The 27,075-nt window shown below is 40.5% G+C and overlaps 2 protein-coding genes across 2 annotated transcripts in view; one reads left to right on the forward strand and one right to left on the reverse strand.

Annotated features, from left to right (window-relative positions):
* Nucleotides 1-27,075, reverse strand: part of macrod2 (mono-ADP ribosylhydrolase 2) — a 1,076,631-nt gene that overhangs the window by 868,761 nt on the left and 180,795 nt on the right. The window lies entirely within an intron of this gene.
* On the forward strand, nucleotides 11,027-22,879 carry flrt3 (fibronectin leucine rich transmembrane 3). The gene is made up of 3 exons (XM_017683081.2): nucleotides 11,027-11,401; nucleotides 17,651-18,351; nucleotides 19,718-22,879. Exon 3 carries the CDS (start codon nucleotides 19,747-19,749, stop codon nucleotides 21,694-21,696), a length of 1,950 nt encoding a protein of 649 aa, XP_017538570.1. The 5' UTR covers nucleotides 11,027-11,401; nucleotides 17,651-18,351; nucleotides 19,718-19,746; the 3' UTR covers nucleotides 21,697-22,879.

The raw sequence follows: 27,075 nt of genomic DNA on the forward strand, positions 1-27,075 counted from the left end.
GAAAGACAACAGCTACCACTGCTCTTCACTCTGCAGCCAAGAGGAACGTGCAGGAACTCTCTCTGATCCCTTTCATCTTCAACTTTCTGAGGGTAACAAATTCACAGCAATTGACAACTGTCAGTGGTTAATGGAAGAAGAGGCCCATTAACGCGGCTGCTTTGCTGGCAGAACTTTACTTCTCATTACTCTGTCATCAACCCCCTTTGCCATTCTCTTTTGAGCTGGAACCTGACAAAGAGCCAAGCAACACCTGATACACTGCATTGGAGAGTGTCCCGGGCACAGTGTCGGGGAAAAGGCACCTTCGCCAGCACCCAGACGTTTCAGAGGCGTGAAGAAAAACGCCTCCAGACCTGAGAGAGGGGCTTGAGTTTCACTCCTTTGTGTTTTCAAAGCGGTGGGTCACTCGCTTGCTTGAGTGAGCAGAGGACAGAGGCAATTTGACAATAATCCTCCTTTTCCTCCTCACAGGTATGTGAATGGTTACTAGCAGCAATGAGGAGGGCCTGTATGTTGTATGTTGAGGGCCTGGCCTTCGCTTGCATGTGGTTGATAATGTCTCAATGGTAATTGTTCACATTCAAGGATCAAGGTGGCGTGTTATGGGTTTCTGAGCTTATAAAGAACCCCTCAGCATTTCATCTTGCATTTTTAGCTCAAAAAGATTTCCACTTATAAATAATGCTAAATGAAACAGAATGCAAGAACAGCGGTAAGCCGCTAGAACAGCTGCATACAAAAGGTGGAGTGCTTGATATTTGAATCCTCTTGCATAATCTGACTATTTATGTCTCTTTGTCTGCTCTTCCCACTGTGATCTCTGAAGATACCCGAGAAGAAGAAACATTTAGCTGTGTCTGTGACACTATAACATTTACAACTTGGATAAATGATTTTAGGTTATTAACCTATAGAAGATGCCAGAGAAAGGCATGCTATATTTATTATTTCTTATTCATAGCTCAATGAAACAAGATGTGTTTGGCCAAAACGTGTATTCTTGCAATCAATACTGTGTGTTCTTAAGTAGAAAAGGATATTTTGTTTTTTTCCACCTTTTTGTAATTTCTTGATAAAAAAAGCAGTAAAATGCCATAAGTGTACAAACCCTTTACTCCAGAACATAGGTAAGATGTAAATGCATTTCAATGTATTTTATAATGTACTTACAATGTACTTACACTGTAATTACACATCCAGTGTCCCACTTTCATTTAAATAGTATTGTAAAACAAGCTATACTAACTAAACTCTAACTACCTCCCAAATTCTAAGGGTTAAAAGCACTGAATGACCACAAATGCAAAAACAGGGATGGCTTCAGGTCCCTTATTTGCACACTGTTCGTCTGCATTCGAAAGCACAATGGGCCTACCCTGTCTGTTCCCAGCACACTGATTCACAGCAGATGTGTTACTGTAAAATACTGTGGTTTTAGGCGTGTATGTGTGTGAGTCTTTAACTATGAAAGCTGCTAAACAGCTGTGAATAACAGTTCCACTTAAATTTATTTACAGAGGTAAGAAGGGACAAAAGACAAAAAATGAGACAGAATGTATTTAAGAGATGGACAAAGATAGAAAGTTGTTCAAATATTAAGCCAGCTGCCATTTTTCAGGTCATTTCAATTTCAAAACATCTACTATAATAAATTCGTAACATTAACATCTTAAACAGTTGGACTCCAAATCTGGCAAACGGCCCCACTTCCTGAGACAAATCCAGAGAAGAGGTTAAAAAAATGTCCTCAAGGACAAACAACACTCCTTTATCAGGCTAATCTATCATTTCCATGTGTGCCTTTATACAGCTAAGCATCTGATAGCATTAACCATTACTTCCTATCTAAACTCAATACATGAGTAACAAAGCTGAGCTCACAGTCAAGAAAACTGCCTATGATCATCTTGATGGGTATTGATAACGTTTGCTGAACATTGTTTCTCTTTAAAGAAAAAAAAAACAAGCTTTCCAACTACAGCCCTTTGCTCTTTTAAAATTCAAATTATGAAGGAAAATAGCTGCTATTGTTCAAGGCAGAAAAGGCTGCAAATACCTTAAAGGTTGTGAGCGGGCTAATTACAGATTTAGGGCTGAAACAGTAAACCAATTATAGGGTGGAGAGTGAGTGAGGCGCTCCAGCGAGCTACATTAGAGAGGAATGGTGAGACTGGGAAGTCATTGTATACTGATGGCATCTTTTATCTCCTCTCTTTGCTGATAGGCCTAAAAGATGGGGGCAAAGGGAAGGGGGGATTTTTTTCTAATCTGATCAGGGGGCATTGTTTCAGACCTCATTAAGCTACAGGAGGTCCAGAGGTCTTCTCGCAGTTGACAAGTCAGCCCCCTTCCCTCCCCCATCAATACACCCCTTTAACCCCCTGCTAAAGACAAGGGAAGGCCAAGAAAAACAAGCAGAAAGGACAAAGGGGAGAAGAAAGGGGGGTGGGGGGTGAAACAGCTTCTTATGAGGATTCGCCGTCCTGCACAAATACGCAACGGTTTCTTAGGCCCGAAACGGCAGGAAGTCACTTTCTTTCAGGCCACCGTGCTTGTTTGGGGGGTGGTCTTCTACTGGTCTCCAGGGAGAAAAAAAAAGTTAAGCCCCAACATATGGAAACTGCGTTAAAGAAAGAGAGGGGATACTGTGTCCACCAGCTTTGGGATGTCCTGTAAACTGGGAGCCACCATCCTATGTAAGCAGACAATGGAGCCACACGGCACAATGTGCTGACTTCTACATGCTCCATATGGTGCTTGACTGAGAGTGACAACACAGCACATAAGTGCTGACTAGCATGTACTCTGAGCAATGTAGCTGAAGTAAGAACACATGCTGACACATACACACACAAGCGGGGTGTCAAAATGCATTCATGCATTGTGATGCATCGATTTGAAGGCGGTGATTCAACTGCACTGTTTTCAGTTTGGACTGATTATAAATCATTATCAATATTCAGTAAAGTGTTTGCTTGTTTACTGACTAAACCAAAACTCGCATGCTATTTCAAACATAAATAAATAATTCTAATAAGTATATATATATATATATATATATATGTATGTGTGTGTGTGTGTGTGTGTGTACAGCAAAATCCACAAAACGTGTAATTTGACCAGGTATTGTAAGTTACTCATATTAATGTAAATAATGGCAGTGTTTTAATAAGGGTGTGAATCGTTGGCTCAACAGTGACTCAATCCCAATAACAACTCAATGGCTGCTGATTCGATCTGAAATCTCAAGAAAAAATATGCACCAGAAGTCATAAGATTCATAAGTATCAGAAATACCTGTACACATAACAGCAAAATCAAATACAGTCTATACACAACCGGTATCCAACCCGTGTCTGCTTTTTCTCATTTAAGAGCTCATGGACAGATCCATTCATTAATTTCAAGAAAATCAAGCCCAGCGAGGCATCAGAGACCAGCCTTGCTCATTTTAGATTTGGCCACAGGCATAAAATAGATGTGAAGTAAATAATGGCAGTGTTTTAATAAGGGTGTGAAGCGTTGGCTCAACAGTGACTCAATCCCAATAACAACTCAATGACTGCTGATTTGATCTGAGAGCTGTTTTGATTTAGAGGCAATGATTCAGTGCAATGGGATGCTGTGCAGTGTGGCACAGTGACTTCTCTAATCAGTCGGTCAACGGGTACCTCAAATGCTGTGAGACTATCTTTAACCTTCAAGGAGAAAATACCAAATAAAGATGATCATTTTGAAAGCAACACTTCTCAATTGTCATTTTAAGTAAGTGGAGTCAATGTGGAAAATATATAACATACTTGGAGATGTTTACACGATATTGCATCACAAGCTCTGCAAGAGCCAGAGTGGACAAGATTCATTGTTCAATGAAACACTGATAATAATTACGATATATTAAAACATATCATGATGCCATTTATCATAGTAATAACATATTGTTACATTGCCTGCCCCAAATTTAAAAACGTTTCTGTGTGAGTTGATGGATGAATGCATGTGTGTCTGTGCATCCAGAATGCAAGAGCAATCTCCACCCCACTGCTGTGTTCCACTAGGTTCCACTTTATTTCCCAAACAGATTCAACATGTTCTAATTAGCTTGTGTTAGGCAAAGCACCAGACACGTACAAAGCTAGCATATGTCTTCCATCTGATTTTCCTTCGGAAATCATCTTATTAGTATAAAATGTTGCTGTTCAGATGTTTGGAGACATAATGTTCTTCTTGTGTGCAATGTTTTCCACCATGACACCCATGGTGACAGGTTGGCAGATGTTGTGCAAACAAGAAACATCAAATATGTCTACAATTTAAAAAAAAGCATTGTCATAGTGGCATCACAGTTACGTGATGTGTTATTTAAATAAGCATACTTTTTTCCCTTTTTTGTGGTATGATATCTATTCTGTCGCTTCTAGAAAGGATTCTTTGAGCATTCCAAAGAAGAGACACTTTTTCCTAAAGAATCATTCCTGAAAATAAGATGTGTGAGTGTGAAGAACCTTTTAAACATTTAAAGAACCATCATATAATGAAAAGGTTCAACACCAATCTAAGGGTTTACATCATGTAAAGGTTCTTTAAACCTTTTAAAGGTTTTTCCCATTCATACATCTCATTTACAAATATGGCTCTCTAAAGGACCACCCAATGAGTGGTTCTTTAGTGTCTTCCATGGCAAATCATCTTGATATTTAAGACTATATTTCATTACTCAGTACTTCAGTTTTTCTTGTAACTATTAGCTTCGTACTATTTACTGAATATTACATGGTAGATGAGACAAAGGCAAGAAACCGCCTAGGGTTCAATGAGGTAACACAAAATCCTAAGAATATTTGACAAAAAGCTCTCCAGATTACACCATTATTTTGCTGGTCATTCAGGAATGTAGTGTGGACATCTTGGAAGGGAGACAGTGTTTATTCTTCCGCCATCTGCCCCTTCAGAGTCTGTTCGTAAAGCCCTCGCACACTTAACTGAATCAAGTACTTTAATAAACTTAGCTCTTCTTTTTTCCTCCTCTAAGCACACAACAGAAAAAGGAGGCCAAGAACCCATGCAGCTCCCTCAAAGCCATGTCTGTTGTCAAAACACATCAAGATGGGCCAGATAAAGTAAACTGCATCCTTGAGAAAGACGAGAACGAGCAACAGCAGATGATCTGGTCTGCGCATTTCCTCCCCCACCATCCACTGAGGCAGTGGTAACTGGACCTAGCCTGGCTTCTCCTCTGGGACCCTTTGTAAGATTGAGAGTCAATCAGAGGCTGCTGACAGACAGAGTCAGGTTAGATTTGGTAAAGAAAGCTGGAGGAAAAGGGTTGAGCGCAAGGGCCCAAGTCATGGGAACGGGAGTTGCCCAGAAAGTCCAGCAATGACCCTTTGCCACCTATAAATGCTCCATGATATTTCACCTCTGGCCCCAAAGTATGACGCCTGGAGCTGCTGTCACTTGCCACACAGCTCAAAAAAACAATTCACTTCTCAACTGCTCAAGAACCTTTTAGCATGAAGCTAAAGCAAGGGACTTTTTTCCAGCAATGTCTATAACTTGCTAATTAAAGTACCTTTTAATCACTAGTACTATCAAAAGTGATGGTTATTTTATTTAATTATATTATATTATTTTATTAATTAAGTATTAATACAAACTACAACCCCAAATCCAATGAAGTTGGGACGTTGTGTAAAACATAAATAAAAACAGAATACAATGATTTGCAAATCCTTTTCAACCTATATTCAACTGAATACACTACAAAGACAAGATATTTGATGTTCAAACAGATAAACTTTATTGTTTTTGGCAAATATTCACTCATTTTGAATTTGATGCCTGCAACATGTTCCAAAGAAGTTGGGACAGGGGCAACAAAAGACTATTAAAGTTGAGGAATGCTCAAAAAACACTTCTTTTGAACTTTCCACAGGTGAACATGTTAATTGGAAACAGGTGAGTGCCATGATTGGGTATAAAGGGAGCATCCCTGAAAGGCTCAGTCGTTCACAAGCAAGGATGTGAACAAATGCATGAGCAAATAGTCCAACAGTTTAAGAAAAAGAAAAAACGTTAAGAAAAACGTTTCTCAATGTGCAATTGCAAGGAATTTAGGGATTTCATCATCTACAGTCCATAATATCATCAAAAGATTCACAGAATCTGGAGAAATGTCTGCAAGTAAGCGGCAAGGCAGAAAACCATAATTGAATGCCCGTGACCTTCGATCCCTCAGGCGTCACTGCATTAAAAACCAACATCATTCTGTAACGGATATTACCACATGGGCTCAGGAACACCATTGTCAGTGAACACAGTTCGTCGCTCCATCTACAAGTGCAAGTTAAAACTCTGCCATGCAAAGTGAAAGCCATATGTCAACAACACCCAGAAACACCGCCGGCTTCTCTGGGCCCGAGCTCATCTGAGATGGACTGACGCAAACTGGAAAAGTGTCCTGCGGTCTGACGAGTCCACATTTCAAATTGTTTTTGGAAATCATGGATGTCGTGTCCTCTGGGCCAAAGAGGAAAAGGACTGTCCAGATTGTTATCAGAGCAAAGTTCAAAAGCCAGCATCTCTGATGGTATGGGGGTGTGTTAGTGCCCATGGCATGGGTAACTTGCACATCTGTGAAGGCACCATTAATGCTGAAAGGTACATACAGGTTTTGGAGCAACATATGCTGCCATCCAAGCAACGTCTTTTTCAGGGACGTCCTGCTTATTTCAGCAAGACAATGCCAAGCCACATTCTACACGTGTTACAGATAGGTATGTGTCGGTGCGGGTACTAGACTGGCCTGCCTGCAGTCCAGACCTGTCTCCCATTGAAAATGTGTGGTGCATTATGAAACGCAAAATACGTCAACAGAGACCCCGGACTGTTGAGCAGCTGAAGTTGTGCATCAAGCAAGAATGGGAAAGAATTCCACCTACAAAGCTTCAACAATTAGTGTCCTCAGTTCCCAAATGCTTATTGAGTGTTGTTAAAAGGAAAGGTGATGTAACACAGTGGTAAACACGCCCCCGTCCCAACGTGTTGCAGACATCAAATTCAAAATGAGTGAATATTGAAATATTAGTAACAAAAAACAATAAAGTTTATCCATTTGAACATTAAATATCTTGTCTTTGTAGTGTATTCAATTGAATATAGGTTGAAAAGGATTTGCAAATAATCGTATTCTGTTTTTATTTGTTTTTTACACAACGTCCCAACTTCATTGGAATTGGGGTTGTAGATTTAAATGATATAAGCCAGACACCACACAGGAGTTTAGAGTACAAGAAGTAAATCAATGACAGTTCATATAGTGTGACTTTTCATTCATGTGATGGCTGCTTTGTATATTAGTTAGAATATAATTCTCTACACATCACAACTTTCTTAACGATACTGAAGTCATCCACAACTCTGTTCATCAAATCTACAAATGAATGGTAACCTTTAAGGCTGTAAGGTGCTAGCATTACATTAGTATCGTTTTATTGAGCTATATTCTTTAAAATATAAGCAAATAGCCCAAATTTCACAAAAAAACATATGACAAGTTTCCATCAGCTCTATGCATAACAATAAAACTGTACATCTGAGAAATATGGAGAGAAATCTTTATGTTAAGCAATTTCTCATTGTTTTGCCTGCTATATTTTCTTGCTATATTTTATATAGAGAGATGAAAAGACACTGGTAAACATAATGACTCTAGAAATGCTCATTAATTGGTAGCAGACATCTAATTTAATTTCACCATTATGTTTTCCTTCTATTATTAGATAAAAGAATATTCATTTCTTTATTAGTCAGTTAGTACCTGCCACTTTCCACCATGTGTTGTAGCTACAGCCAGGCATAAATGTAAACATGATCTGTCATATGATTTTATTCTATTTGCATTTATTTGTTCAGCAAATTCATTTCTCTGCTAATTTACAGCATTTCTTTTTTAGCAGTATCAAAGAAGCATACAAACTTTTATGCTAATTTTGGCAGTTCAATTATATACAGATGATATACTGATACAAGATGTAGAGGGAAACTATAGATGAAGACTACTGATCCCTGAACTTGTGAGCAGTATAGTGTAGGTCATACACTGACTCTTAATTTAAGGGCAAAGACACTTCAAGGCAACTAGCACTAGAAAAACACAAAAGAGAAGTGGGCCACATTGTCCCAAGTGTGTTTCTGGCAGATGTTCAGGGCTTAACTTGACGGCCATTTTAGTAAACAAACAGCCTCAAGGAAAGGACAAAAGCGAATAAACCCAAAGCCCTAGATGCCCCTGCACATAGGATGTGTATTAAGCTTGGATAAAGTAGACTCCCATTCATTGACATACAAAGTGTTATAGGTAAAGAACATAAGGTCCAAGAACTACAAGAGAACTTAGTTAACTTGGCCGGTCAATGTTAATCCAAACTGGTTCCCAAAAATCCCATGGTGTCACTAGAACATGGAAGCTCCTTAATGGATACGTCCTGGAGAAAAGGGCTGCCCAAAGTGTGGTTCACAGGGCAGTTGGCCAGTGAAGATGTCTGATTTGGTTTGCTAGAATGTTTCACTTTGCCCCCCCCAAGCAAAATAGTTTGGGCACCCCTGTCCTAGAAGAAAGTCTGGTCCATTAGACCTGCTGTAATCGCTAAAGCAGACAGGGCTTGAGTCCAGGCCTGCCCTGTAGGAGGCTACTAGGAAGACTCCGGTTTAGAATATCAAAGTAAGCTGCATGAAGCAAAAAAAGAAAATATTCATTATGTGATTGAGCACTTGAGTAGAAGTGTCTGTTTTTCATCAAGGCAGCTAATGAGATGACAAACCAATATGGGCATCGGCGTTATGACTCTGAGGTTTCTTCTCTAAATGCATTTTGAGTGACGCTAATTAGCTGAGTGCACAGCATTTATCTTCACGTGCAATTTGCGCAGATCAGGTCGGGTTAGAGCAACCAGGAGCACAGGTCTTCACAAGCCATCTGTAAGGGTAGTTGCGGTGCACACCAAAGTGAATATAATACAAACCTTCCATCTGGACTCAATTTGACACTCGAGGAGCATCGTACAGCTGACATGATGCCTGCCTCCTGAACAGAAACATTCACAGCATGTTCTGAAACTAAGAGGTTAATTTATAGCTCCTTCTATCTCTCTCTCACACACACACACTGATTAACTGCATGCAGCTCCTCCCCGGCTCTTCCTCTTTTTCACTCTCCCTCACAGACACACACGCATATTTTTAAACAACGGAAGAATATGAGGTCATACGTATGTCCCATATGCCTTATATATATATATATATATATATATATATATATATATATATATATATATATATATATATATATATATATATATATATATATACAGTGGCCCAAAAAAAGTATTATACCAAATTAAACATGGGAAAACTTCAATGGAGCTGACATCATGAAATGTTCTGTCATGAAACGTTGAGCAAAATTACATTTCAGAGAAAAAAACACTGTTAGAAAAACTTCAAATGATGGTTGATGATGGTGGGAAAGCCTGGAGAAGAATTCCAGCCAGACTGCACTCCGCTGTAAAGGTGGAAACGTGAAAGTCTAACGCTACTTTTCCTATAATGGTGTCGGTGAGCTTGTGTTCACTGACACAATCTTAAGTGTACAAAGTGATTTCAGATCCAAAACTAGAAGTCTGCACAGAAACTGCTTAAAGCACATCAGCATGAAACACAACAGCCACAGACACTTCAAAAATTTGCCAAAATTAAGGAATGGTTTACTTAAATTTATGCTACTTTTTGGCTTATTTCCTACCACAATGAACTTAATATGATATACATTTTGTGCGTGTGTATGCATATATACACACACATTTATATATAGATAGATAGATAGATAGATAGATAGACAGACAGACAGACAGACAGACAGACAGACAGACAGACAGACAGACAGATAGATAGATAGATAGATAGATAGATAGATAGATAGATAGATAGATAGATAGATATACACACACACACACACACACACACACACACACATGGGGTGACCTGATATTGTGTAAGGAGTACTTTACACATGCAAACAGGAAAGGTATATTATAATTTAATGCATATTATGATTAATTATAATTATAATTAATGATAATAATCATCTTTATTAGAGAATTAAAAATAATATACATTTCCAGATAGATAGATAGATAGATAGATAGATAGATAGATAGATTCGCTGTTGTCTGAAGAAACCCTTGTACTTCTTTACAGTAACTTTACAGGAAAAGGAAAAAATCTGCTTTACTTTTAATGTAAGTCAATGAAACCAGACTTTTTTCCAAATGATTCTGGGCCGTTTCCTTTGGTCCATTCTTCATGGAATTTACACACAATGTAAAGGCTAACAGGCATTTCCAAATTATGTCAAAAACTGAAAAAAAACCCAACAAAAATGGAGATACAAGGTTTACTTCCAACAGTGATATGTAATTCCCTGTATGCACTTTCTGCAGCTATTCCTACTCTAACCCTAACCTTGATAACAAAAAAAACAAGAAAAGTAAAGACAAAATTCACAAACTCAGTACAGCTTCGTCGGTTCTTTTGGGTTTGCCCCTCTGTATTCATTCAGTCCTGTAAAGTCTGGACACTGTCCAGAACACGTACAACACTAAGAAGACAGACAGGACAGCAGAGCTGATCTAAACGCGGCTCCTGGTGGCCCTCGCTGCACCCACACGAGAAGTGTCCACTCCAGAAACAGCTCTTTAGGCCCGTCGTCCACCTTTGTCCATCTCTCTATCTCTGACCCCCCCTAGTGGCGGCAAACCACGTCGCGTCCATTTATGAACCTTAGATGCAGGAGTGCGGTAGAGAGACAGAGACAGAGAAAGAGAGAGAGCGAGAGAGAGAGAGAGAGAGAGAGAGACAGAGCGAGCGACCAAAGGGGGCGTGACCAAAGGGAAAACACCAGGGCCCGCCCCCATGTGACGCAACCGCGCGGATGAGGCAGGCAGGGCTGGAGGCAACTTCACACTTCTAGTGAGCTCCAGGCAGCCGGACAGACCTACCGAAGAGTCCTCTCAAGCCTTTCTCTCTCTCTCCCTCTCTCCCTCTCTCTCTCCCTCTTTTTGTCAAGGAGTGAGTGCGCGCGCCCGTGTGTGTATATGTGCGCGCGCTTGTGTGTGAATACATGAGCGGACACAGTAACACACACCGCAGCTCGCACTGCTGCTGCCGCTGAGACTTTCTGGGCTTGCTGGGGCTTTTTTTACGTGCTTCTTTCTTTTTGCTCCGGACTTCGAGGCATTTTCTAACGCTGTGCTGGATATATACTGCGGGCTGACTCTTTTTTGAGGATATTTCTTTTGAGTTTCCCTCCCCTTTTCCTTTTTTAATGAATGAATCAGAGGTAAGTGTGTTGCTTCGTTCATCATCCTCTCCCCTTTTCATATCAGATAGTGTCACCAGATTCACTGCAGGAAATCTTCGACGATGATGAGCATCCCAGCAGAAGGGGCAGACATTTGCAGAGCCCCCCTACCCCCCCTCCCTCCCCACCAGCACATCCACAATCCGCAACTTAATCTCCTTAAGTCAGGGCGTTTGTGCTTGAAAATACTTCACCGGTTTGTCAGTTTTAGTTTCCTCCTTCACCTCGTTTGTCATTTCAGATCCTTCACACTGCTGTCATAGTGGGAGACGTCTTCTGTCTCATCAAGTCCTGGGGTTTGGGGGTGAAGTTGGCTTCCCATTCGCCAGCTTCTTGTTCGAATTTTCCTGTTCCACCTTAAGTGGTGCAGGCACCAGAATGTAACTGCTGCACCATTTAAGGCGGAACGGTGAGAATTCGAATAAGTAGTCACTTCAGCTTCGTCTGGGGGTTTGGGGTGGGAATTTAAGTAAGAAAACAAGCCCAATAAGTAAAAAAAGCACACGAGAAATTTGAGCTTTAGAGCATTTTTCATCTATCGTTTTATCTATGGCCCCTGAGAAATTTACATTTTCCTCTCAGCACTGCGTTTCTCCTTCTGTGGTCTCTCTGTCAACTAACAGGACTTTCCAACTAACGGCCACAGTGCAGAGAAGCTCTAGCTTTCGTTCCACAGACGTCGCTGCTCGTTTGTGGACGTTGTAAACGAGTAATAAGCGCTGAGTGGAGTACTAGAGCCCGCAGCACTGCCAGGGCTGCGTCCAAAATCACATATTAAAGTATACTATCCGTAGCACACTAATGAAAGCGCGTCTAATTGTGACGTACTGTGTTTACACACTACTTAGAACGCTTGAATGCTGTTTCGGACGCAGCCAGTGACTCGCTAACGCTAGCCTGACACCTGAGGGCAAACGTAAAAGACAAAAGCCAGCAAATTCTCGGCGAGTGTCCACTTGTAATGTTACATTTTTCCGCTCGAAAACATGTCCAGACTGCTTCTTTCTGGTTTTCTGCTGTTCTCCGTCGTGTATGTTATTTTACAACGAAACTAGCCGAACCGTTGGTTAAACAGGCTGCGTCGCGTCCGCGAGTTACGGGATTTATAACATTGTCTCTCTGCGCTTTTCAGTAGCCTGACGTACGTGTATAACGCAGGATTTCACACGGGCGATGTCAAAGAAGTGCTAGTCCAGTGTGAAATTAACAGCTTTGCGGTTCAGGGGGAGAGAAAAAAGCCGGGATTAGAGGAGAGAAGAGCTGATTAAATCTGTTTACAGGAGAGTATAAAACGGATTCACACTGTAAACCGCGCTGAGAGGATTCAGAGGAGCGCGGTCTCCCTCTCCGTCAACCTCAGATACGAAGCGCACTCTCTTAAAGATGGTTCTTCAAGGGTTCTTTAGTAAAGGGACCATGAATTCTACGTAGAGCCATTTCATGTCTAAATGGTTCTTCAGGATGATGGGGAATGTGGGGTGTGTGGTTCTATGTACAGAGCCTTTTTGGAAATGGTTCTGTATAGCGCCTAAGAGGGTTCTCTCTATTGTTACAAGCGTCACGTCGTAAAAATAGCAAAACCTTTTCTGGTGCTATACAGAAACATTTTCAAAAAGGTGCTACATAGAACAGCATACAACACATTCTCCAGCAATATGAAGTCCTATTGCACCACGCAAACAACTGTTTAGGCATGAAGTGGTTCTAAATGGAACCATCTTTTATTGCCTTCACTGAAGAAGCCTTGGAGAGCCATCATTAAAGTTAAACGACATACACATACACTGAATAAAGTATGTTTGCTCAGAAAAAACGTAGTTATTTGACTTACACGTGTACTGTATTACTAACTGAAACGAAATTAGAGAACTGAGGCTTTTCCTCTTTTTTTACCAGAATAAACACCAACTTGTGCTCGTACACAGCTTTAAGGCTGAGCTCTTGAGTTAACAAATCCCATTTAAGAGTCCAGTCTAGTCAGAAAAACATCCTCCTAAAACATCATCATCATCATTTACTAAAACTCCTGAATTGAAACACTGAAGGACACTGTGTGAGACACTTTGATGGCAGCCATACGGCGGGTTTGTTCCTCTTTTGTTGGCGCAGGCTGGAGGCTGAAGGCTAAACATGGAGGCCCATGGCATTCACTGCGACATGAAGTGGTCATGTTCTTTCGGGCCTCCAGAGAAGTCTGTCACCCTTTTGTGTCGTAGACAAAAACATTTCACAGCTCAGTGTCAGTAGCTAACCTTTGTCGCAGGGCAAAATAGTACATGTGCACTGGAAAAGCACTTTGTTTTGGTCCATGTTTTTTTCACAGTGTTTAATATTTTGGCATTGTGAGAAGCTCTGAAAGCATTCCTTCAATTGAGTACCAGTTCATAAGACAAGAAAGAGATAAGAAAATGAGTTCTAGGTTTACAAATGGTAATTTGCTTCCTTCATGGAGGCAACAAAAAACATAGTGTAGTAAATCAACCCAGGCCTTTCTGTCATTGTCCGGTGGCGACCATCCTCTGTACCCTGGCAGGGGGTGCGCATGTGGTAATTAAAGCACCAGCTCAGTGAGTGCGTGTGTGCATGCATGTTGGAGAGAGAGTGTGTGCGGAGAGACACAGGCCTGATGCAGACGAGCCTACCACCCCCAAGTGGGGAAAAGCAGCGCAGCTGCCACGCACCGCTTTCTCCTTTTCAGTGGTTTACAAAAGCAAAAAGACCCCCCGTCTTTCCCAAGCTCTTCTCCGAACGCCTGAGCCCCAGCCAGAGACAAACCTGGGGCTTCCAAATTATCACCGGTCTGCTTTTAAATGAGCAGTTAAACCCTGTTTGAACCGTTCCTTCAATTTCCAAATGTATAGATAAAAAACACGTCTGCCTGAACACTAGACTTCAACCCTGCCTTAGTCTAAGATATAAGATACAATATGACAAAGCGAGGCGTTTGATTTAACGCTCATCTGGGGTCCAGATTCCATTATCCGTTGAATAAGAGGTGTCTTTTCTTAATCCTGGACCAAGACAGGCAAATAAAGTCTGGAATACATTGAATAAACATGTAGCTTGTGACTATTATTTCCTAACTGTAAGGGTACTACATAAATGTAATGGTAGGCCCTAAAAAGGACTTGAAATTAATTCTAATAATTTTAATAATAAACAACCATAATAAATAAATCAAATAGACTGGCATAAAGGTACTAAGTAAATGTGCAAATTAAAGGCCCCCTAATAGGACTTGAAATTTGAAATGAACAATAAAGGCTTCAAAAATAAACATGTATCCTGCGATACATTATGTAGGTTGTTTCTTAACTGTAAAGGTATTGAGAAAATGTGAAGATTGTAGGCCCTAAATAGGATGTTAATAATAATAAAAAATCTAATAATAAATGTAATAATAAGAAATAAGACATTATCAACAAACATTTAACTTATAACATGTTCTTTTTGAGGATGATGGTTATGCAATGAGTTAAACCAGCACTGTAGACTGCACTACGGCATGCAATCTGAGCACACGACTGATACCACTCTTGCTGCTTTTTTATAATTTATCTAATTTATAATTGAAGTTAAATGAACAAATGAACCCATAGTGAATACCCTGTAGCCATCTCTAACTGGCACTGAGCTCTTCTCAAATGCTAGAAAAAAGGTAGTGGTGGCTGAGGCAATTTTTTTTTCTTTTTTAAACCAGGATGCTCAATTTAACATCACTTGTGAAGAGCAGTAGAGCAGAAGCAGGTCTGGCCAAAGAAAAGGCAGCCTATTAGAACGATAGGGAGAAGTGTCTATCATTTAGGCCTCTACATACCATTCTCTCCCCTTAAAAAGAGAGTTAGACGACGAGGGCATTCGGAAAGGTTTTGAAAAGTTTAATCACGTGAAAAATGTGATAAAATACGGCAAAAGGAGATAAGCAAAGAGAAGTGGGTGGGGGTTGGATTTCTGAGCCCTAATAATGAACAATACAATCAGGCCACTTAGGTGAAATCCACTGAGCTTTGGGCAGTCATGTCAGGTCAAGCACAGTAATGGTTAGCATTAGCACACCCTATCAACTCAGCAGGTACTGCCTGGTTAAGAAGAGTGCCAACAAACAGAGCTGCCTCCACTCTTTTTCTCCCTCTTGTGACTTTCTGCAAACTATCTATTCGTATTCCTAATAACTGTGACCAAGAAAAGGGCAGAATGCTTTTTAAACACTGTCCACACTTTCTGAAAGACCTCATGCCAGTCATTTGGCCTTGCCTCACTGAAGAAGCGGTGAACGATTACCATGAACACCAGACTATTACCACGCTGGCTGCTTTTGACAGAGGGACTCTGAGGCAGCCAAAATATGCCGCAGTCTTGCCTGTTGGTTGGTCTGAAATGCAATGACTTTGAAGATGATCATAATTCTGGGGAGTAAGCATGAGTAGTGGCACGGTCTTATCAAGGCTCATGGGGGAATGTCTGGAAATGGTACATGTTTACCTTTTCATTTTTTACTGCACAAATCAATATTATTGCTTTTCAGAACAGTTACAAGGGGTATTTATTGGCAAACCAAATTACAAACCCTATATCCAATCAGCAAACTTTTTTTTTAAACAACCTTTCATAAAGTTAATTTGTCATGATTATTTTTTCCTGTACTGCTTTATCCACATATTGTACTTTTCCTGGTTTTATATTTTTCAAGGCTGCTAGGTTTCAAGGTTATAAGCAGAGAATAAGTATCTTAAATATAAGGCTTTGCGCAGTCTGCGCAAAAACTCTCTGCTACATCACTCTTCTTTCCTAAAGTAAGGTCACATCTGCTGTTGCAAGCCCACTCTAATCTATACGACATTAGGCTCATGGCTCTGCTTTGGCACAATAGAAAGACTGGGTGTTATCAGACAGCATAGGCCCAGGCTTGTAAATTGAGTTAGAAGACTCTCAATTCCCTAATCTTCTCCATGTCATCGGTTACAATAGTTAAGTGTCTGAGATGCTTGTAGCTGTGCTCTCTCGTGTTTTACAGAACACCGGTTACCATGAGAAGGCTGCAGGGGAGGGTTTCGGGCAAGGGCACAAGCCATTGTGTTCTGGATTGTAGTGTATCGTTTGGTTTGGCGGGGGGAGAGGTCTATTTTTACCCCTGTGCTGGGGGAAGTAGTGTTGGTGGTATGGGAAGTAGGCCAAGCAAAGGTGCAGCAGGAGGGGAAAGGAGGCAGGCACTCGCATGGGTGCACCGGAGGTGACATGGACAAGGAGCCTCCTACTTGGATATTCATGAGTACTTTTAAGATGAGCTCCCGATCATCTGCCATATACATTTTTGAGCAGCATAAGGGCATTTTATCCTGCACTGCTGGGCCAGCCAGAAGGGTCTGGAGTGCCTTCAGAGATGCATGTTCAGAGTTCAGCCCCTCTCTTCCACTCCCGCTCAACATTTCTCAGAGTCTTCTTGTTTTAACGCTACACCAGCCACTTTGAAACCTGAAAGCATCTGAAGCACTGAGCCAGGCAGGAGGCAGCAGTCCTTGCCATTGTGACAGGGCCTCAACCACTGTAGCTTTTTGAATGCAAAGGCATTCTTTTCCACCCGTCTCCTTAGAGAAGGCAGTGGAGGGGTTGTTGGGGTCACAGGCTGACAGGTCAGTGAACACAATCATGGCGGCACAGGCTGGTGATGCGGAAGAACGATGTTTGTTGTTGTTCCTGGTGTTGTTTTTCTTGTTAAACCTCCCACACTGGGCTTCAGAAAGGATGTATGTCATCAAAGAGAAACTAGAAAGCGAATAAGCTGTAGAGACCCTCTTTCCATCTGATACTGTGAGTACATTTATGTGTAGCTTACTTTTCCTGCATCATCAATTTTTTTTGTCCAAAAATTATAAGTGCCTTATTAAGACAAAACGATTAAGTGAAAAATATAGCTATGCGGCTACCTGTTTTTAATTTTTTTGTGTGTGAACAATTTGTTTATGGCAAGCACTGTAGTGTTGATGGCTTGAAAACTATGTTCGAAGGACAGCAGCCAATTACCGTTTGTCTTGGATGCTGTCAGTCTCAGCCCTGGCACTCGTGCACTCGTGCATAGCCAATAGCTCCCCTATAAGGCCACACGGTACTCTGCTTGGCCTGGACCAATGCAAATTTCAACTTTCACATGATTTCAAAAGGATTTTCTGCACTGGCTTTGTACACTTGCAGACGTGACTAAACACTAATTCTTCTTTCTTTGATTTGTAGAAGAAGGACGCATGAGAGGGAGTAAGTGCCTGTCGGTGTGAGGGCACGTTCCTGAGACGGGAGAGCAAGTTGGATACATTATTCATGCCTCTGCCAGGAGTGGAGGAACACGATTTGGGACGAAACGTAAGGCGAGGCTTCAGAACGGAGCCGCCCTGGATCTGAGTCTGCCTTACTTGCAGACTACGCGGGCACTGGGCGGCTGGGCTCTTGATGCCATGTCCAGTCTGCCGCAGGACAGACAGGAGCCATTCCCTTCCCACAGAGGAGTCTTCCGCACTCACAAAAGGGTCTAATTAGGGGTCACAGCCGCTGCGCCACAAAGTAAAAGGATTCTCCACGCACTGGACTTTCCTTCTGTGTGTTTTTTTCCCTTTTCTTTTTTTCTTTTTTTTTTAATTATCCAAACTGCATGCCTGCACTGGAGCATTGCGCTTGAGGCCCAAGTCAAACTGGAGCCGCTTCTTTCTTTATAGGTTTATCTGCCACAAAGCCTTTGATGGCATGAACTGTTGGCTACTGCGCTACAAGGCAGGAGGTCAGCAGTACAAACAAGGATCAGTTCGGCAAATACCAATTGGGTCAGGATATCACCAAAGAGACTCAGAGAAAAAATCTGAGACAGCGAGAAGAAAGGGGAGCTTAAAGCATCATTGGATTTCTGGGTGGAAGCAGAGGATTTACTGGCTCTTCTAAATTAGGTATGACAAATATGGATGGCTGTGCTCCTATCACTCGAGTGATCGTTCTAATGTTTAGGAAGATGTGTATAGGAAGGGAGATTATATTAAAAGACCTGTTAATATTACAAATATTTAAAAACAAAAACATATTGTGTTGACAAAATAATTTGTACAACAAGGACTACATTAATTGCAGCAAAGCACGTAGTGTATTTATTTATTGCTTGTCATTTGTACTCATTCCAGGGATTATTTTGGTCATCATGTTCCCCATCTAATTAACCAGACAGCTGTTTGGACTATTCCATAGAGTCTAATGCGACATACGCATTCTAGGAGCTTCTGATAATTTACCAAAAGAAATGCTGAAGCCTTGTTTTAAGACTGAAAAAATAAGGAGTTTAGACTGAAAAGCCTTCAATTTTAATTAATGCTGTAATCTGTAAAAGCTCCATCACTCATCCATTTCATGGCTGTCAGAATGTTTTCTTAGAATCTTTGTTGTGCACAGATTGAAGCCTTATTCCCTAAATAGGCATATAAAACTTTTTTTTATTTGCACTGTGGTAAACCCCTGATGCAAATGTCACTGAAGAAAAGGTCTATGGCAAAAGTGAAAGCAGTCATTCCCAAAACCATTCAATCGCAAAAAATGAAATGAGCTCACAACTTATTAACTTATCCTAAATGATATATTTAGCATTAGGAATACTGATTAATTTTAGTTTAGCTCAATACTGATTATTTCTAAGAATACAGCAGGGATCCCTGTGTAGATTGATGAGGTTTCACCGTTTTTATAAATTAGGTCTGATCTAGCATATCCTACAAGGACAAAAATCCTCAGGGGAAGAAAGAAAAAGAGGTTTTTCAACAGTTAATAAAAAAAGATCCACGTTCGTTCATCCGGCACAGTCTGCTACTATGAAAGACAGCTTTGAAATGCAGTGGCTCAGTGCAGAAATTTGTACAACAGCAAGGACCTTCTATTGCATTACACAGAGTAAAAGATAAAACCAGACGCACAGGCATTTCATTCAAGGAAAGCTTGTGAGTTTAAGGATTTGTTATCTGCATCCACAGCTGATTGGGAATAAACTTTCCCTTTAATTAGACTAAACTCCTACATAGTTCTCATTTCCCCTTTCTCTGTGTTTTTTGGAGGGTATACTGAATTTCAGTGAAGATCAAGAAGGCATGTTGTTTTTATTTGGAAATCTTAGTAATTTCTCTAATTCAGCTGCTGTGTAACATTTGTCTTAATCTTTATCATTTAGCATGAAAAGGTGCTCGAGGCAGAATGCGCACAGACTGCAATTATTTACAGAAGGACTTTGCCTTTCCTTCAGAATGCCTTCTGATTTTTTTCTCTTTTTTCCTCCAGGGGGGACAAGCAAACAGAGGACATTAACAATGGCGTGCCAATACAAGTCTTTCTTCATCTTTGTCATCAGAGCTGGGCTTCTCCTGGGCCTAGCCAATCCGCTAGTGACCTCAGCTTCCTGTCCATCACAGTGCCGCTGTGATGGGACTTTCATCTACTGCAATGACCGGGAGCTGACTTCCATCCCTTCAGGTATCCCAGAGGATGCCACAGTTCTCTTCCTGCAGAACAACCGAATTAAGAGCGCAGGCATTCCTACTGATCTGCGGAGGCTCAACAACGTGGAAAAGATCTACCTGTACTGCAACAACTTGGATGAGTTTCCCACAAATCTTCCTCTGAATGTCAAGGAACTCCACTTGCAGGAGAACAACATCCGGACTATCACTCACGCGTCTTTAGCGCAGATTCCTTTTATTGAGGAATTACACCTGGACGACAACTCGGTGTCAGCTGTCAGCATTGAGGAGGGAGCCTTCCGAGACAGCAACCATTTGAGGTTGCTCTTCCTTTCACGCAATCACCTGAGCACCATCCCCGCAGGTCTGCCCATGACCATTGAGGAACTTCGCTTCGATGACAACCGCATCTCCTCCATTTCTGAGGCATCCCTACAAGATCTTATAAACCTGAAACGCCTAGTGCTGGATGGCAACCTCCTGAATAACAGGGGCATCGGGGAAATGGCCTTTGTGAATTTGATCAACTTGACTGAGCTCTCACTGGTGCGGAACTCCCTTACATCCCCACCTGCCAACTTGCCAGGCAACAGCCTTGAGAAGTTACAGCTACAGGACAACCACATAGACCGGGTGCCAGCAGGTGCTTTTGCTTTCCTACGACAGCTGTACCGCCTGGATCTGTCAGGCAACAAATTGACCAGTCTGCCTATGGGGGTCTTTGATGACCTAGATAACCTGACCCAGCTGCTGCTGCGCAACAACCCATGGTACTGCAACTGCAGAATGAAGTGGGTGCGTGACTGGCTGCGCTTATTGCCAGGTAAGGTCAATGTGCGTGGCTTCATGTGCCAAGGCCCTGATAAGGTCAAAGGGATGGCCATCAAGGATCTATCTACAGAGCTCTTTGACTGCTCCGAAATAGAGGTCTTGCCCACATATGAGACAAGCACAGTCTCCAACACACTGCCACCTTCTCGACCTCAGTGGCCTCTATATGTGACTAAAAGACCAGTGATTAAGGGTCCAGATTTTGGTAAAAACTACCGCAGTACTACGCCACCGAGTCGTAAGATTATCACAATAAGTGTCAAATCCAGTAGTCCAGATACAGTGCACATATCCTGGAGAGTATCTCAACCCATGACTGCCCTGCGCCTCAGCTGGTTGAAGCTGGGGCACAGCCCTGCATTTGGATCCATCACGGAGACCATTGTACAAGGGGACAGAACGGAGTACCTGCTTACAGCTCTGGAGCCTGAGTCCTCCTATCGGATATGCATGGTTCCTATGGAGACCAGCAATATTTACCTGTCAGATGAGACGCCCGTTTGCATAGAGACGGAAACTGGTTCCCTAAAAGCATACAACCCCACTACAACCTTGAACAGGGAGCAAGAGAAGGAGCCGTACAAAAATTCAAGTTTGCCTTTAGCTGCAATTATCGGAGGGGCTGTAGCACTTTTGGCCATAATAATGCTGGCACTGGTGTGCTGGTATGTCCACAGGAATGGTTCTTTATTTTCCAGGAATTGCACGTACAATAAAGGGCGCAGGAGGAAGGATGACTACGCTGAGGCCGGCACAAAGAAGGACAATTCCATCTTGGAGATTAGAGAGGCTTCTTTTCAAATGATACCCATAAATCACATGCCCATGTCCAAGGAAGAGTTTGTAATACACACAATTTTCCCACCTAATGGTTTAAACCTTTACAAGAGCCCACACAGTGAAAACAGTATCAACAACAGAAGCTACAGAGACAGTGGAATACCAGATTCAGACCACTCCCATTCATGATAGTGTGTGGAGGTTTAAAAGACATTTTGTTATGAATGACTGACTCCAGGACTGGCCGGTCTTTTACAAAACACTGGATTGAAAAGACTGAGAAAGCAATGTTCTGTACATTTGCCATATAATTTATATTTAAGGACAGTTTATTAAAAGAAAAAAAGGCTAAAATTGCAGGCCATCACTGAGCCTTCAGTGTGTGCTGTCAACAACTGCAATTCTATATTTTAGAGGTTTGTAGTAATTTGTACTGTACATCCTTTGCTTAAGGTTTCAGACCAATTAAAATCTTTGTGCTCTACTGAGATATGACTTGTCAACTGTGAAAGTGGGTTTTCATTGCTGTGTTGAACAATCAGATTTTAGAGAACCTTGTAGAATAAGCACAGGTCATAGTTTTCACTACGTGACTCTCAGTTAAAAAGATAAAAGGCAAAAATGCGGCCAATGGGAATATAGGGCACAGCTGATTAAATGGGTAGAAGACAGCAGGAATAGGTGGGTTGCGGTATCCCAAAACCCCGAGAATTCGTTAGGAATCTTATTTGACGTTTCTACAGTGTTGCCAGGCATTAAGTCTCCACTATGCTTGGATTATGGAGATAAACTACTTTCTTTTGTTTCTGGGAGAAGTAGCAACATAGCACAGAGCCCAGCATGCTGTTCCTTTGTTGGGTAAGCTTGTCCAGCATAGGACCAACAAAGCACAGAGATAACGAGAGGTTGTTACTTAGTGACACTAGAAGAGACAGGCCAACAACCCAGTCTCACTTGCTCCATTCGATAGGGAGAAACCACAGAGGTGATATCTCTCAGTAGCGAACCAATTGTGAGTGTAAATGTTGCACTTGAAAATAAGTATAAGCTGGGCAAAAATAAGATTGGTTCATTTTCTACTTGGAAGACAAAGTGTTAACTATTTTTGTTCATATTATAATTATTATCTGTATTTTTTTTTCCCCCAGAGTTCAAGCCACTTTTACGTTGCCACAACTGAAAGTTAATTGTTCTTTACAACTGAAGACCAAAGTGCATATACGCCCTTTGGCCAGTCTTGTATGTGCCTTGATCCAATGCTTATTGTATTTAGCTTTTTAAAAGAATAAACCAGTGACTTAACTTTTTTCATACACACTTGAATATGATAAACTATTGGTCATATTGCAAAATAAAAGTGGATAAAACCAAATAGGTGGCCTCCATCCTTTTCATCTAACGAAGATCATGTTTGTTTTTGTGTGGCTCATGACGAAGTAGGGTACATCAGTGGGTACAGCAGAGAAGTTAAACGAGGTCAATTGAACGACGTGCTGGGTTTGATGTGCCTGGCGACCACAGAGAGAGTTGTGTCTAATAACTATCTAACATACGGAGGGTGACATGGGCCCTACTGGGGCTGCCTGTTACTACATGAAATTGGGCAGGAAGCACAGAGACTGTGCCAGGCACACAGTGCCATACCGGCATGGCTGCACAGGCCACATATGCACTTGTACACACAGGCTCAACATGCATGCACTTAGCCGAACATGAACGCACACACATACTGAACTTTAATTACAGTCCACATCACTTAAGGCAGCAAATTTGCTTGAAACCTTAAGTATACACCAAGGTTCTACCCATGTACTAAACATAGCAGACTAGCTTGAAATTAAAATAAACAGCCTCAATGAGTTTGAAACTATTTAATGGTTCAGTGATGGTTCAGCAAAGGCCATGTGTGGATGCTGTTGATGATGATGAGCACTACTGATTTAATGCTAATATGAAGCAAATATGAACAGTACCAAAAATGGACTGCAGTGACTAATGTGCAAACTTCATTATAGAAACTGGCTATTTATTAACTAAAAACAGATAGCTATGATGAAAATCATATATAATATGGGTTATATTGAGGAAACTAAGAGGTAGCATGAAAAATAATAGCAATCAAATGTCTGTGCATTCTGTAGTTTCATTTTTAAATATTTCAATCAACTAATCAAAAAGGACAAAAAAATCAGAAATCGATGCTTTAATTTAAGTTTCTATTTCACAAAACTGGCCTCATTTCCCTTTAGCCATCTCTCTATATGTCAGAAATACAACAACTCTGACTTATCTTAATTGACATCAGTCCTCTATTTTGACCAAAACAGGGCAATTAGTACTAATATTTTTTTTACAATTCCAGTTCTAGCAAGATTCATAATTGGCAACATTTCAACATGTTATCACTACTACACAATGACCAAATTCATTTCTATGTAAAGTATTCTAAAACTATTAACCCTATCCACAAAAAACTAAGCAAAGCTTCAAAGAATTCCTGCAGTGTGAATCTAGCCAACTATCACAATACAAACTTTTAGACCTAAATATCAGTATTTACAATAAAATGTTGGGGCTAAGGTGTGCTGACTAATTCATGTAAACTTTGATTATTATCCATCTATTGTTCAGTTGTCTCTGGAAGCATTTTGCATTATCTGGCATTAAGTGTCAGCTAAGCAAGACAACATAACATATTACTGGATGCAAGGTAGGTGTAGTTGGGAACTAATAATGATAGTTTATTGTATTTCTCAACTGGTTTTAAATGTTACAGCCAATTATTATGACTTGTGCAATGTGCCAGTATGTCAGCTAAAACAGTGGCCAAAGCCTTGAATGTCAAACGTATGTTTTGGATTCTAATTTAACTTTCAAAGCTGCATGTAAATTAGGAAGTATAATGCCACAAGGCACAGCTGTCAAGTATTGTGGAGTGGAAAAATAACATGGACGGTTTAGTCCAAAAACGCTTTCTTTTACAGTCCCTTAAGTTCTAGGTATTAACTAATAATAAGGTTGTGGTACAAGCGGCAAATACTAAGTAAATATTTTAATACAGAAATGGTGTTCCAGGCTAGTTTAACTAAATTACACCAACATTTCCAACAGGTTTGCAGTATTGGCTGGGTAGGTGTGCAGTATGTACAAACTCTGAAGTTCTTTGGGGTGAAATAAGTGGCCCTTATTAAATTGCATAAAAAGAACACAGATTTGACTTCAATGACATGCAAAGTACTCTGCATCTGATTCATGCCACTTTCATATAATGTGGAAACATGCGGAGACTTTAGCACAAATGACAAATCAGCTTATGCATGAAATCATTTGTGCATGAAATCAAGCGCTAGCCGACCTATTCCATTTGCATATCATTTACATAAAACACACCCCAATTCATGTAGACATTTCAGAATAAAATGACTCATTAGCCAATGGCACGGTCATTGTATGCGTAGTTTGAGGTTTAGCTGCAAGTGCCCCGCTCCCCCTACTGACCAAACATTATATTATCAAAAATATGACTGGAAAGAATAAAATGTGCACATGAACAAAATGGCATTTTTATATATTTTTTCTGATAGTAGAATGATGTGTTTGTGTGGTATGACTGTCTAAAATAACATTTAAATACTGCAATGTATGAGATGCTTCTTCACTGGCTGTGTTTTGTATTGTTTGGATGGTGTCAGTAGCATAAAACAACAGCAAAGTGCTTATATGTCTTTACATGGAGCATGGAATACTTGCAGTATTTGTTTATATGCTTGTGCATGTAAAATAAGTATCCATTTTTTAATGGACTGCCATGTGCACACATTACTAGCCTTGTTTTATTACTTTTGTTATGTAGAATATTGTTATTTGATTTGATCCTTATTATTGGTATTCTGGATGATGATAATGACAGTAGTTTTGGTTAGTTAAGTGCAAATCAAGCTTTTTTGTCAGGTTGTTAAACTATTATGGTCAAATTTATACACATTCCTATCAGACATGACATTTCATTTTGTTTCTAGACAATAAACAGTCTTTTTTCCCCATTTAACCACCTTTGTACCTGCTTAAATATGAGACATTACAGTGAAATTCAGTGCAAGTCTGTGCTTCTACCTTCTTACTCCAAAAGCTCTTCCTATGAGATGTTCTTTATTGGGATAACGGCTAAACCATGTTGGCTATTTCAGCATTATTTAGTTACACTGTCTTGTTACTTCCCATCATTTTAGCCAGTTATAATTACCTAGTACTTCAGAGGTTGTACCCCACACTTATCTGGAAAATATCTAGAACTTAAGGGACTGTACAAGAAAGCATAATCCATTTCAAAAGTGTGTAGTTGAAGAGCATGGAAAGGTCCCATTGTGAACGCCTCTTGCTGTTCGAGCCCTTTAAATGATATATATGCATGTTGATTAGGGAGATTTAATGAGTCACATTCTATTTGAGTGAAGCTGCTTCAACTCAAGGCATCAAGTACCATCACACAGATGAAATCATGGCAATTTCACTGTGCAGACTCATCTTCTGCTTGCATAAAGGCAGACTGTGTGTGCACATGCATTACTGTGCTCAGTAAAAGTCAATCTCAAGTTTCCCAACGGGATTTTTGGTTTGTGGCAAGCAAAGTGAGAGCAAAATGTTCTTAAATCCAAAATAAGTGACGAACTGGCACAGAGTTTATATCCTCTATCTAAAATCTGAATTGTGTGTGCGTCTTTTTATCATAACATGTTAAGTACGATTTTTATAAGCAGTGAAATGAAGCTTAATGATAATAATGCAGAGCATGGCACTGTGGAATCTTGCCCCCCCCCAACATATTATTGGTCCCACTCACAACCATGGACTCACTCTAGATCTAATCACTTCATGCAAGCTGAGTGTTGAATTGGTTCTGGGTCTCAGTGGTAATGTTTTAAATCACCACAGCCTGGTTTTGATAGAGTAGCCTGCACTTCTGAGAAAACAGAAAAAAAAACATGGAATGCACATTATAATGCCAGCCACTATATTTGCTGACCTTAATATAGTGGCTACAGAGATCAAGTCTGATTACAATGCTTGAATAAAGGGCTGTAAAGAAGAACATACAGAAGGAAGGCAAAACTATTGACCAAATCATAGAGGAATTCTGGCATTCCCGTTGTTATCTATTTTCAAAAGTACATATTATTAATTGCTGTACATCTTGTTAGACATTCAAATATGACTGTACATGTACTATACAATATGGATAAAATACCATATTGCAATTATACTGCTACATAGTATATGACAAAACGTTCAGTAACTGGTTAAAGGCTCATCTGCATATTGTGGCCTTCTTCTTCTTCTGTACAGATATTGTACTAACTACATTAGCGTTCAAAAATTTGTAATTGCTTTTCATATTAATCTTTTTGGTAGTTTTATAAACAATAGCTTAAAGAATGCACATTTACATGCTTTAGACAACAAAAAGTTGTTTTAATGTTATTAGTATTTTGGCAACAACGACATCACTCAAGGACAAATAATACACCATAATATACCATTTATTTATACCATCTTTGTCAAATTATTTGC

The sequence above is a fragment of the Pygocentrus nattereri genome, chromosome 5 (genome assembly GCF_015220715.1).
Source record: "Pygocentrus nattereri isolate fPygNat1 chromosome 5, fPygNat1.pri, whole genome shotgun sequence".
Lineage (NCBI taxonomy): Eukaryota > Metazoa > Chordata > Actinopteri > Characiformes > Serrasalmidae > Pygocentrus > Pygocentrus nattereri.